The sequence below is a fragment of the Mandrillus leucophaeus genome, unplaced genomic scaffold, assembly GCF_000951045.1.
Source record: "Mandrillus leucophaeus isolate KB7577 unplaced genomic scaffold, Mleu.le_1.0 Scaffold324, whole genome shotgun sequence".
In the NCBI taxonomy this organism is placed as follows: Eukaryota; Metazoa; Chordata; class Mammalia; order Primates; family Cercopithecidae; genus Mandrillus; species Mandrillus leucophaeus.
Genome location: NW_012103410.1, coordinates 31729 through 45763, shown reverse-complemented (window position 1 = coordinate 45763; position 14035 = coordinate 31729). Strand labels below are relative to the sequence as shown.

The window sequence follows — 14035 nt, the reverse complement described above, 5'->3', positions numbered from 1 at the left end:
GTTTCCCTTGGCTAGGAAAAGGAATTGCCTTCTCCCTTGCGCTTCCCAGGTGAGGCGATGCCTTGCCCTGCTTCAGCTCTTGCTGGTTGGGCTGCACCTGCTGACCAGCACTGACTGTCTGACACGCCTCAGTGAGATGAACCTGGTACCTCAGGTGAAAATGCAGAAATCACCCGTTGTCTGTGTTGCTCACGCTGGGAGCTGGAGGCTGGAGCTGTTCCTATTCAACCATCTTGGGCGCCCCCAGCAATACATTTTTTAATCAAACATTTTGTTAAGCATAACAAATAATCAAGAATGGTAAGTAGATGTTCTAACACAGAAAGCTTGTGCTGCACAGTAATCTATTAGACTTCCTAATTTAGTGAAATATCTTAGTCTAGCACTATTTCTACTACCATGTTAGGACTAATGATAGTAACCTACATAGTTCCCTTATCTTTTCTCTCTTCTTAAATGAATCTGTCTCTTTTATTCTCTAACTCTGGAATTCTAAATAGAGCAGCTTCATGTAACTTCTAAGTTCCATAGCATTGTTTGTAAAGTAGTTTGTGTATGTGCATTTTTATTGGAAGAAAATAGTTATAAGATTCTCACAGGGCCTTATTATCTAGCCCCCCCCACCTCCATAAAACTTGAAGAACATTAATATATCTCCTTTATTTTTTTCTTCTTCTGTCAAAATAATTTTCCCATGAAAAATGATAGCTAGCATGTAGTACACATTGACTACATGCTAAGTACTGTTTAAGTGCTTTGCATTTTTATCCTTTTAAACTTCATTATAGGCCAGGCGCGGTGGCTCATGCCTGTAATCCCAGCACTTTGGCAGGCCGAGGCAGACAGATCATGAGTTTAGGAGATCAAGACCATCCTGGCTAACACGGTGAAATCCCACCTCTACTAAAAATACAAAAATTAGCTGGGCGTCTGTAATCCCAGCTACTCGGGAGGCTGAGGCAGGAGAATGACGGGAACCCGGGAGGCGGAGCTTGCAGTGAGCCGAGATCGCACCACTGCACTCCAGCCTGGGAGACTGAGCGAGACTCCGTCTCTAAAAATAATAAAATAATAATAATAATAAACTTCATTATAACTGAGAGGTAGCTGTTATCATTTTCCAGACAAGGAAGCAGGCGCACAGAGATGAGGTAACTTAAGATTCACACCTTGTAAGTAAAAGCAGGCAGAATTTGAAAACATTTAGTTTGAACCCTGACCCTACACTACTAACATCTGGACCCAGGCTACGCTGTTTTTTGCCACACAAAAGCATTTTTTGAGAAATATAGGTAATTTTCTAGTATTAAATCTGTAAAAATTACTATAATATTGCTTACTGTACTCGCTTTGATCTCAATTTATCAAAACTCCACTAGAGACATTTCTTATAATAATATGGTGATCTATTTATTGGTAGTTGGATATACATAATGGGATAGCAAAAAATTAAAACATCTTAAGCATTAATCAATGAGAAATTGGCTAAATTATGGTTTATTCATACAATGGAATACTCTGTAGTAAAAAATAGAAAGTTTTCTATATTGTTACATAGAAAGAGCTCAGAGATGAATAACTAAAGGTAAGGCATAAATTCAGATAGGGGAGAAATAGTGGTATTTATATTGCTTATATATGTGTAAGATATTCTGGAAAGATACATAAATTACGTCTAGTCGTAGAAGTTGGGGTAGTGAATGTAAGATTTGGAGAAGATGGTGAAGAGACTTTTTTGCTAATGATATTTTTTTTACTTCTTGATTTTTAAACAGCATAGATACATTATTGCAACAATTAAATTTGCAGAAAATAAAAAATGTATTTTGGGGGGAATAAGTAATGTTTTCACATTTTTCAACATTCAAACAGTGCAAAAAGACTGAAAAAATTTCCCTTTTACCCCTTTCCCTAGCCACTCAGTAGTTGCTATCAATCACTATCCGTTTCCTTTTTATTATTCCATAGACATTTTATGCCTATACAAATTCATGGGTGTGAAGGTATATATTTTTTTCTTTTAGCTCCCTTTTTGCACACTGTTCTACACCTTGCATTTTTCTGCTATTAATATATCTTGGAGACCATTTCATATTCAGTACATGAAGATCTTCCTCATTCTGTTTCACAGCTTCAGAACATTTCATTATATGATATATTGAGTGTGTTTAATCAGTCCACTGTTAATAAACATTGGGATGATTTCTAATCCTTTGCCATTGATAAATAATACCACAGTGAATAATAGTACATATATGTTATTTTGCATTTTTTCAATTATATTTTTAGGATAAATTCTTAGGAGTGATTTGCTGTGTCAACAGTTGCCTACATTTATAGTTTTAATGGTTATTGTGAAACTGCCCTTCATTGAGTTTTACCAATTTATGTGAATACCAGTAATGTGTAAGTTACCCTATTACTTTGTGTTATAAAACTATTTGATCTTTGCTTTGAGCTCTTTTGTCTGGGTACAAAAGATCACTCAGTGTAGCAACTCAGTGTAGTTTTAATTTCTCCTGATGTTGAGCATTTTCCATAGTTGAGCCATTTTTTTTTTACTGTTATTAAAACTTTATTTTTCTATTGAATCAAGCACTAGCTACCAGTTACAGTTAGTTTTATTGTGCCTTCCAAACGCACAGTTAGCTTTGCTTTATCAATAACCAAATAATAAACTAGGTCCCAATGGTTATGTCCACATCTAGACTGTTCAGGTGATCAGGAACTCTTTTTATTTGTGTGCTTTAGCTTTTAGTTCTTGGTTATATCTCCAAATACGAAAAAGCTGAGAGGCTCCTGCTGTCCCCACAAAGAAATTAACAGCAAACAGATTCCAATTTTTTGGAATAATTACAAGTGAGTATCTTGACCAAATAAACCCTGTAGCCATCAAAACAGCAGATTGAGCTGTGCTAAGTTTTTCTGCAGGTCTGGCCATATCAGCCAATCCAGCACACACCAACCCCCATTTCATAATTGGAGCCCAGAAAAAAATTGTTCTGGGACCTGCTGGATGGTTGTACAACGGCCTCAATTTCTCGGGCAGCATCAGCTCCACTTTATCGAGGAGTTGGTGGTAGGTGGCCCGCAGGCCTCGGGCACCGGAGGCCGACATCGCCGCCGACGGATCGTGCGCAGCCAGGTGGGAGCGTGGCTCGATTCTCGTCCCCAGCTGACAACGAAGTGGAGCTAGTCCCTTTTCCTTGCCACGACGCCTGGCGTCCGCCTCTCGCCTGGAGAGCCCTTCCCGTGGCTCTCCCTGTCCCGCTGTGAACCAAAAAGCTGAGGTCCGCGGCCCACGCCCGGCGCCCCGCGAAGGTTGAGGGGGCGGAGGCTGCCAACGGCCCGCCCCTGGCCCGCTCCTGGTCCTCAGCCCGCCGCGTGAAGGAGAGAGGGAGGAGGAGCCTTGGCAACAGGTGTCGAAACAATCACCTCACCGAGTCCACCCAGCGCCCTACTGGCAGCGAGCTTACGCAGGCTGAGCTGCCCACCAGGATTGGCTCGCCCTGAGGCGTGGGCGGGGTCGAGCGGAAACCTCCTCTTTCTCTCCCCTCCCCCCACCCCCCACTCGAGGCCGTGTTAGAGAAGGGAAAGTAAAGCTGCGCTGGTTCTTCTGCTCCTTAACTTTGATTAAGCAGACCTGTAGTTAAAATGGGCTTTTCCGGCCTTCAGTGCCTAAAGATGATGCTGCACCATTCTCTTCTCTTGACTGGAGGCTCGTGAGCGAGAGACTACAGAATTGAGTCGCTTCTCTCTCTACCCCTTTTTTATCCCTAGCGACTTAAGAATCTGGTTAGAGTGGCCCGAATGCCTTCTCCCAGGGTGAGAGCAGCCGCGGCACACACCAGCCTCGGTCCCCAGGGTGATCGTCATCTTGCGAGAAAAAGCCCATTTGTATTTTCTTTACTATGACACGGTTGTTATATAATACGTCTTTTGAAAATATTCGATTTTTTAAAAAGCCATCACCTCATGAGTTTTTCTTTGTTTAGAATAATCTGTCACCTTTGTCTAAGTCAAAAACTGAGAAAATTTTATTTTATAAATGTTTCTTGCAGTAGGTTTTTTTCATCTTAGTGACCAACATTTGGACTTAAGGTCTGCTTCATAGGAGAGGCCAAGTAATACTGAAATATATCCTATGAGGTCTAGGGGAAAAAATGTATTTATATAGATCTTTGTTAATTTTTATTCATTGTTGGGTTTCCTATCATAAGCTGGAAAAATGTTGCTATTTTTCTACCATTGGCAGTTACCATCTTCCCAAGTTATTTTGTGCATTACATGTAACAAATTCCCTCTCTCAATAGAGCAAGAAGATACAAAAATTGTAAACATACATGCACAAAATAACAGTGCTCCAAATTACATAAATAAATGACAGAATTGAAGGAAGAAATAGACAAATCTATAGTTACAGCTGGAGACTTCAATGTGCCTTCTTAGTCATCAATAACAAGTAGAGAGCAAATCAACTAGGATAAAAGAGACCTGAACAACACTATTATGACATAACTACATCTATAACTTCTACAACAAACAGTAGAATATATATTATATACAACTACACATGGAATATTGTTCATTAGAATAAACCATATGTCAAGTCGTAAAGTATCAATTTTCAAAGAAGTTACATTTTTTGACCACACAGAATTAAATTAGAAATTAATAACAGAAAATCATCAAATCTGTGATAAGCATCATAATTCTAAGTAATTTGTGGATCAAAGCAGAAATCGCAAGGAAATTAGAAAAGATCTTTTTTCCTTTTTTTTGAGACAGCGTTTCCCTCTGTTGCCCAGGCTCAAGTGCAGTGGTGTGATCTCAGCTGACTGCAACCTCTGCTGCCTGGGTTCAAGCAATTCTCCTCCCTCAGAGTCCTGAATAGCTGGGATTACAGGTGCCCAACACCATGCCTGGCTAATTTTTTTATTTTTAGTAGAGATGGGGTTTCACCACGTTGGGCAGGCTGGTCTTGAACTCCTGACCTCAAGTGACCCATCCACCTTGACCTCCCAAAGTGCTGGGATTACAGGCATGAGCCACCTCACCCAGCCTAGAAAATATTTTTAACTGAGTAAAAATGTAAACACAATATACTGAAATTGTGGGATCCAGCTAAAGCAGTTCTTAGAGGGATATTTGTCACTTCAAATACTTTTTCTAAAAAAAGAAGGGCCAGGTACAGTGGCTCACGCCTGTAATCCCAGCATTTTGGGAGGCCAAGGAGTTTGAGACCAGCCTGGCCAATATGGTAAAACCCTGTTTCTACTAAAAATACAAACATTAGCTGGGCATGGTGGTGCGCACCTGTAGTCCCAGCTACTTAGGAGGCTAAGGCAGGATAATCACGTGAGCTTGGGAGGCGGAGGTTGCAGTGAACAGAGATTGCACCACTGCACTCCAGCCTGGGCGACAGCGAGACTCTGTCTCAATAAATAAATAAATAAATACATACATACATACATACATAAATACATAAAAATTAAAAAGAAATATCTAAATCATAATCTAAGTTTCTACCATATGAAGCTAGAAATAGAGCAAATTAGACCTAAAGCAAGTACAAGAAAGGAAATAATAAAAATCAGAGCAGAAATCAATGAAGTTGTAATGGCAAAACAGTAGAGAAAATGAATGAGTCCAAAATCTGGTTCTTTGCAAAAGTCTGTAAAATGGATAAACCTAGATGACAGGAGCTCAGCTGAACTGGAAGTGAGCTGATTGATAAGAAAAAAAAAGGAGGTGGTACAAATTACCAATATCAGGAATGAAAGAGAAGAAGACATCCATATTGAGCCATAAGAGAATATATGGATAACATTTGCCAATAAATTTGACAACTTAGATAAAATGGATACATTTCTTGAAAGATATAAATTACTAAAACTGACTCAAGAAGAAATAGAAAATCTGAATATATGTATACCAAGAAAATTTAATTTAGTTATCAAACTTACATAATTGTTACTCATCCAGAAAAGAAACATCAAGAACTTTATACCAACAAAGATAACATTGTGGTAAACTCTATGAGACATTTAAGGAAGAAATTGTACCAATACTCTTGAACCTATCTCAGAAAATAAAGGAAGAAGGAACACTTCTGAACTCAATTTATGAGGCCAATTTTATCCTGATAGTTGAACCAGGCGTTATGAAAAAAACTACAAACCCATGTCTTCCATGAACATAGAAGCAAAAGCCTTCATAAAATATTAGCAATAGAAAGGATAATACACTATAACCAAATGGGTATTTTTCTTTTAGCTTTATTGAGGTACAAGAAATATTTGAGTTATAAATATTAAGGACAAGTAAAAATTATATATATTTATCATATACAATGTGTAATGTTTTGATATATGTATACATTGTATATGATGACCACAATCAGGCTAATTAACATATCCATCATCTCACATAGTTATGTTTTCTGATGAGAACATTTAAGATCTACTCTGTTAGCAAATTTCAAGTATACAATACAGTATTATTAAATATAGTCACCATGCTATACATTACCTCTCCAGAACTTATTCATCTTATAACAGAGTTTGTATCCTTTGACCAACATCTCCCCATTTCTCCCAGACCCTGGTAACCACCATTCTACTCTGCTTCTACTTTTTAAGATTCCAGTATGAGATCATGCAGTATTTGTCTCTCTGTGACTGGCTTATTTCATTTAACATAATGTCCTTCAGATTCATTAATGTTGTGACAAATGACAGCATTTCCTTCTTTTCTTAGGTTGAGTAATATTTCATGTGTATACAGTCATCCCTCGCTATCTGTAGGGGATTTGTTCCAGGAACCTCCCCGCAGATACTAAAAGCCTTAGATGTTCAAGTCCCTTACATAAAATAGTGTAGTATTTGCTTATAACATATGCACACCCTCCCATATATTTTAAATCATCTCTACCCTAGATTACTTATAATACCTAATATAATATAAATGCTTTACAAATAATTATATTGTATTATTTGTATTTTATTTTTTTAAATATTTTTGATGTATGGCTGGTTGTGGAACTCATGAATACAGAGGGCTATTTCTTTATTCACTCATCCATCAATGGACACTTAGGTTCATTAACATCTTTGCTATTGTAAGTAATGCTGCATTGAACATGAGCATGACCAAATGGGTTTATCCTGGAATGCACAGTTGGTTTGACAACAAAAGTCAATTAATTTAGTTCACATATTAATTGGATAAATGGGAGAAAAACCATATGATCATTTCATTTGTCAAAGAAAACCATTTAGCAAAACCTAATGTCCTTTCATGGTAAAAACACTCACAAAGCTAGGAATAGAAGGGCATTTTCTCAGCCTGATAAAGAGCATATCAAAAACTCTTAGCTAACATCATACTTAATAGTGAAAGACAGGAACAAGATTGGAACAAGACAAGGATGCCTGCTCTCACCACTTTTAGTATTGTACTAAATTTTCTAGCAAGGCAGGTAGGCAAGAAAAAGAAAAAAAGACATCCAGATTGGAAAGGAAGAGGTGAAACAGTTTCTGTTTGCAAATAAAATGACCTTACCTCTAGAACACCATAAGGAATCTCCAAAGAAACCTGTTAGAGCTAATAAACAAGTTCAGCAAGGTTGTAGGATACAAGATAGATGTACAAAAATTTCATTGTATTTTTATACACTAGCAGCGAGCGATCTGAAAATGAAATTAATAATTCAATTTATAATGGGGTGATGAAAATATTTTGGAATTAGATACTGGCAAGGGTTGCACAATTTCATGAATATACTGAAAACCACTGAATTGTATATATTAAAAGAGTAACATTTATGGTATGTGACTTATACCTAAAATTTTTTTCTAGCTGTGTGAAAAAAGACTTGTATCCAGAATGTGTCAAAAATTCTTTTAACTCAAGTGTAAAAAAACAAAAACCCAGCACAAAAGTGGGCAAAATACTTGAATAGATACTTCTTAAGAGAATATGTATGAATGGCCAACAAGTAGATGAAAAGATACTCAACATCTTTGTTCATTAGAGAAGTACCAATTAATATCACAAGTGATGACCAAGTGTTGGCGAGGATTTTAAGTCCTAGAAGTCTTATTCACTGGAATGCAAGATGGTATAGTCAATTTGGAAAAAGGTTAGCAGTTTTTAAAAATATTAAGCATATGCTTACTGTACAACCCAGCAGTTCTGCTAAGTATCAGCCAGAAGAAATGAAAACATATGTCTACATTTAGACTTCTAAATGAATGTTCAAAATAGCCTGATTCATAGTCAAAACCTGGAAACAACCATCAACAGGTGAATGCATGAACGAATGAGTCTCAAAATAAGTGAAAGAGGCCAGGTACAAAAGATTACATCCTGTATGATTTTATTTACATGAAGTTTTTAAAAAAGCCAAAACTATAATAGTAGAAATATCAGTGACTGCTTGGGTCCAAAGAGTAGGGGCCAGGATTGACTACATAGGAACGTAAGCAAATTTTAAGGCGTGATGGAATTATTCTGAAACTATTGTGGTGGTGGTTGCATGACTATACATTTACCAAAATTCATTAAACTATACATAAAATGGTTGAATGTTACGGTATGTGGATTTATAGCTCAGTAAAGTTTTTTTAAATGCCTTCTTTAACTATATAAATGGAAGATTTGTAACTTTATTTCTAGAGATTTGAAAATTAACATCTTTCTCAGTCTGCATATTTTTCTTTTTCATCTGCATTTCTTCTTTGTAGTATATTTCAGAATTTTGTACTTAATGTGCATAATTAGTTTGGCGGACCTTTGTTGAATGTCTGCTATGTGCCAAGCGTTAGGAGGACAGAGTTCCTACTTCCAGAGAACTCACAATCTTATGGAGAAGGCAAATTTGTTTTTAAAGTAATTAATAGGAAACATAAATGCAAGAATAGAAGTGTTGACAAGGTATGGAAGAACTAATTATATCTGAATGGAGCTGGGTGGTCTGAGGTTTCATTAAATGGTGTCAGGGAAGGCTTCCCTAGTGAGCTGGAATTTGGAGGATAATAGGAATTGATTCCGTGCACAAGAGAGAGTAGACACATTAGCTTCCTATGTGGTCTTTCAGTTAAATAAAGAGGGATTGGGGAATATATTTCTGTGTTTATAAGACTAATAAGCTTCTTTAAAAATCAACTTTTAGGATATGAGTTCTTGGTCACTGATATATCTGGTACTTTCATTAGCAAATAGAGCTTCGGATCACCTGGCTACTAACAACTCCACCCCCCTTTTTAAAACTGATTTTGTTTCACACTTATTCAAAGTCTAGGCACGTTAATTAGCACCGTCTCTTGTGAATTTTGTGTTTTTACTGTTGTTCCTTATCCACACTGACAACCTACACGTTTTAAACCAGAAATACCTTTCTCTTTGCTCCAAATTAACATTTGCTTTCACAGAGTAGCTAGGTTCCATAGAACTATTAGATATGTAACGACTCTATTTAAAAAATAAATATATGAAAGAAGCAGATGACATTTAGGAGTTATATTTCAAAGAGATGTATTTTGAGGATATTTAGATACAACTGCTAGGAACCTTTTTCTCTCTTGTTTCTCCTACTCCCTTCATGTTTTTTCAGTTGACTCAGTTAAGAAAGTTTTATTGTCTTAAAGTAATTGATGAGGATGACCCTTAAAATCTATGTAATAGGAAATGTTCTTGATGAAATATTTTGAGAATTTTCTATTTCATGTCTAAAAGGAAGAAGAAGAATTTTCAGTTCTTGCCAGCTGCCTGGGACTTCTGCCAACATTTTACCAAACAGAACATCCATTCATCAGTGCCTCCTGTCTGGATTGGCCGGTTCCAGCATTTGATATTATAACTCAGTGGTGTTTTGAGATAAAATCGTTTACTGAAAGACATGCAGAACAAGGAAAGGTATGTTAAAAGAGTTGTACTAACCTGCCACGATGGTGATATGCTAATAGGTAAGAGAATAATGAAGACTGTTAAATTTTAGGTCATCTGTGTTTGACAGCAATTATAAAACTTGATTAAATTGAAAAAATGGTTTACTTATGTAAATTGCATTTATGAGTATAATGGCAGAAATATTTTAGCTAACAAAGATGAGGCATTAGTCAACACTTTTAGTTTGTTTGGGGTCAGCAGATTTTTATTGAACACCTTAAGTAATCATAGCATTAGACTTGGTAGATACAAAGGAATTATAAGATAGACAAGGAATTGTGTTTTTGTTTGAAGAACTGACTTATATTTTTAAAACAAATTGGACTAGCAGATCTAAAAGGTCACGTCTTTAACTTTAAAATTTGTTGGGCCTAGTGCTACTGGCTCAGCTAGCAAAAGGGTTTGTATTGAAGATGAATAGAGTGGGAACAGCAGTGAGTGGCTGTGTATGCCATGGTTGGAGGCTCAGAATTCTAGAACTACAGTTTTTAAAAAATTGAATAACGTGATGAAAGTATTTTGGGGAGTAATTCTGGTGTCTTTTTGGTGGATAAATTAAGGATAAAGGGAAGCCAGAAAATATTTAGGTGGTGAAGAAAATCTAGACTATTTTTCTGATTGTAAAACTTAGAAAGTAACTAATGTAAGAGACATTTGAGAAAAATATAGGACTTGGTGACCAGATGTACATGACTTTAAGATCTTGAACTCCAATCATTAGGAAAGTAGTGTCTAGTATATATAGCTACAGTAGGAACATGACGTTGCTTAAACACCACTGATGATGCCCATTGCCTATGGAAGAAGGTACAGACTCCTTACATGGCATTCAAGGATCTTCACCATCTTGTTTGCCTTTCCATCTCATTGTATACCCCTCCTGTGCCATTACCTTGCTCAAATCACAAAAGCATGTTTCATAAATATGCTATACATTTTTAAACTTCTAGAACATTACTTATTGCTATTACTAAAGCAACCTTCCTACCCTTCTGTTGAATTAATAATCACTGTTTGCTAAGTAACATTTACTTTTGCTAAGATAAATGTGACTTCCTCCGTGAAGATTTGTCTGATAGTCCATCTTCCTTACATCCTAATCCCTTTTTTTCTGTTGTTCTATAAGGCTGTACTTTTTTGACTGTCTCTAACAGTTGGCATGTTTATTACATTTGTTTCTTTAATGTATCTGAATGCGGGCTCCATGAAGCAGAAATTGTTTCTTATTTATCCCCAGTTTCTAGAAAGTGTCTCATATAGACTAGTCACCTAATAAATATTTGTGGAACAATTAAGTTGTGGGGTGGTGTCATTGGCAGAAATAGAACTTGTGAAAGGGGAGCCAAGTTTCAGGGAAAATGAGAATTTTAATTTTGAACATCAAAAGGACAATAAAAAATTAATATTTCAGATGGATATGTCAGACGATTTAATTTTTAAAACATTGAAGTGAAAAATAAAAGCAAGATAAGCATAAGTTATAAATGTCTCTGCTTTTGTTCTTTTCCATTTTTTGCTGAAATCCTTAAAAAGATGCTATCTCATTTTATACCCTTTTTTTAAAAAAAAAAAGGAAAGGGAAATTCAAGAAGTTAACTGAACGTTGCATATTACATATACAAATATCTTCCTAATAATTTCTTTATTCACAGAGCATATAGCAATAATTTGACATCATACTTTGATGTCTGAAAACCTATGCAGAATGACATGGAGTAAGAGATGGGTATAATTGTAGAACCAAGGCAGGGAAAAAAGTAATGAGCACACCCAGAGTTTGTCTTCATATGAGCCATAGGTTAAAATCAAGCCTACATTTTAGATGAATGATTATTGGTATGTATGCTGATGGAAAACAATAATTTATCATTTTAAAATGTTTAATCTTTTTTATACAATTAGGTGATAATTATTTTAGAGGCAGTGTAGTAGACATTTGATTAATTTATTAATTTATGCTAACAGAATTTTTGCCAGTTATGTAAGTAGTGCACCACCATTTGACCTGCATCCCCACTTGTGTCCCTGCTCCACTCTTGTGTTCCTAACCCTGATCCTGACCCCTAGGTCAACCAGATTCTCTTTCTCAGTAAGGTTAATCTGTGTAGAGAGACCTAGCAGGGTAAATGGTGACAGGAGCTGTGTAGTCCAACAGCACTACCCTTGAAAAACTGTCTGTGAATTCTACTTCTGAATTTTTGTATCAGTTAAGATTCTTTGTTCAGAAACAACAAAATCCAGTTCTGATTTAAAATAAGGAAAACCAAAGCAAACTATGACAGAAAAAAAAAAACAACAAGATTCATTGGAAGCATACTTGGTAATGTGCAGAATTGAAGAGCTTAACTGTCATCACTTGGGAAGAAGAGAAACCACAAAGATCTCTGGTCTGTTTTCTCTGAAGTGCTGCCACCAGATAACTAAGCTTCAACCATTTTCCTTCCATCCGTTTGCATGCTCAAGGTTCAGATTCCTGGGAGAGAGAATCTGGTTGGCCTAACTCTTGTAATACATATACCCTAGTGGTGGGGCAGGATCTTGTGTTGGGGGCAGCCCCATCAGAACTGTATGGAGCAAGAGCAGGGGTTATTTTCCAAAACAACTTATAATGTTATTAATATAAGAAGGCAGCAAAGGATGCTAGGAGGATTTAAAAAACAAACTGGTGGCCCACTACTTTCACATCTTACCTGCCTGGCACATACACACCCTTCTTCTCATTCACAGAATTTCACTTCTGCTGTTCAAAATGATGTAACCATTTTACTTATGACTGCAAATGCATCTGTGACTTTTCCAAATAAGCAACCTGTTGTCACATATAGTCCTTACATCATCAGGCCTCTCTGCATCCAGTAGCTCTGAGACATGTCCATTGTTCCTATCATTTGTTGTACTCACACCCAGATGGTCTGGAACATTTTAATTAGTACCTACTCTCACTGAATTCAATAGTAAGAGAATGAAAATGTTGCAAAGATATATGACACAGTAAGCAAGATTTGCAAGTAGTCATAAAGCGGCAGCTAATTAACAAATACATATGACTTTATTTTTTTACTATCCGTGATCCAGCACACCTCACCTGATTGGATTTGTTTGAGCAAGGATGTGATACCAAACTTTATTCTGAGAGGGCTGAGCTTCTGGTGATTGGTCCTGTCTTGTTTCTATAAGGCTGTAATCATTCTGTGTTAAATTTCTGCCTTTCAAGCTTGGTCTATGGTGGGGTGGCAGTAGGCATTTTTAAATTCCAAAATATTGCTCTACCAATTGTATGGCAACATTTTTATTCTTGTTGATAGTCATGGTCAATCCCTCCAGGCAATGCGATAAGCTATCCTTGTGATGTGGATGGCGTATACCACAAATGTTCCTAGTGGTCTGAGGAACATAGAATGGTCAGATGACGTTTAGTTTCTAATTCAGTATAACCAGTGTTACAAACTGTACTAGAGGATAGATAGTACATAGCTCCCTTAGCTTGTAAATCCACAGAAGAATCCAGAATAGCAGTGAAGCAGAAATTTGCAACCAAATTTTTTTTTTCCATTTTAATGTTTACAATTTAATAAATCTCTTGATTGCAGACATGTAAGGCTGTTTGGTAGTATTCAGAAACATCACAGTAATGGCAAGTTTTTCAATTGGTATGTAGTCTTCAATAAATATCTATGAAACTGTCAAACCAGTATGACTGCATTTATACCTCCATAATTTTCAGGATTGTTGGTAACCAGAGCATATTTTCCCCAAATAACCTTGCCTCCTTCTGTCACAGGGCCCAACTCACTCACGTTTACCTCAGTAACAGTACCTTTGGTAATAACACCCAAAGTTATATACATTGGGAATGAAGGACCCTTCTTTACACCAAGTATTGTTAGGCAAAAGGTGGCTCTCAGTTCAGGATGTTACATGGGCTTTCTTGAAACGCAAGCCCATTGGCCTGATGAATGTTCCATAGATACATAGTTTTCTTGTAAAGCCATCTCCAACAAAGTAGACTTTAGTAACCATCCTCTTCCATGCCTTCTTCTTTCTCTTTCCTGTTGGAATAACCTTTTTTTTTTTTTTTTTTTTT

At 36.6% G+C, this 14035-nt stretch overlaps 1 protein-coding gene and 2 pseudogenes across 2 annotated transcripts in view; 1 reads left to right on the top strand and 2 right to left on the bottom strand.

Moving 5' to 3' along the window:
* The window catches only part of UBR3 (ubiquitin protein ligase E3 component n-recognin 3 (putative)), a 250132-nt gene that overhangs the window by 229313 nt on the left and 6784 nt on the right, over window positions 1-14035 (top strand). Inside the window, exon 36 of the mRNA XM_011988165.1 lies at window positions 9739-9918. Within this exon, the coding sequence (XP_011843555.1) occupies window positions 9739-9918 (180 nt within the window). The remainder of the gene's footprint in view (window positions 1-9738; window positions 9919-14035) is intronic.
* Window positions 2564-3318, bottom strand: LOC105545276 (annotated as a pseudogene). The gene has a single exon (XR_001006895.1). The product of XR_001006895.1 is annotated as a mitochondrial pyruvate carrier 2 pseudogene (transcript).
* The window catches only part of LOC105545277, a 1570-nt pseudogene continuing 1189 nt past the window's right edge, over window positions 13655-14035 (bottom strand).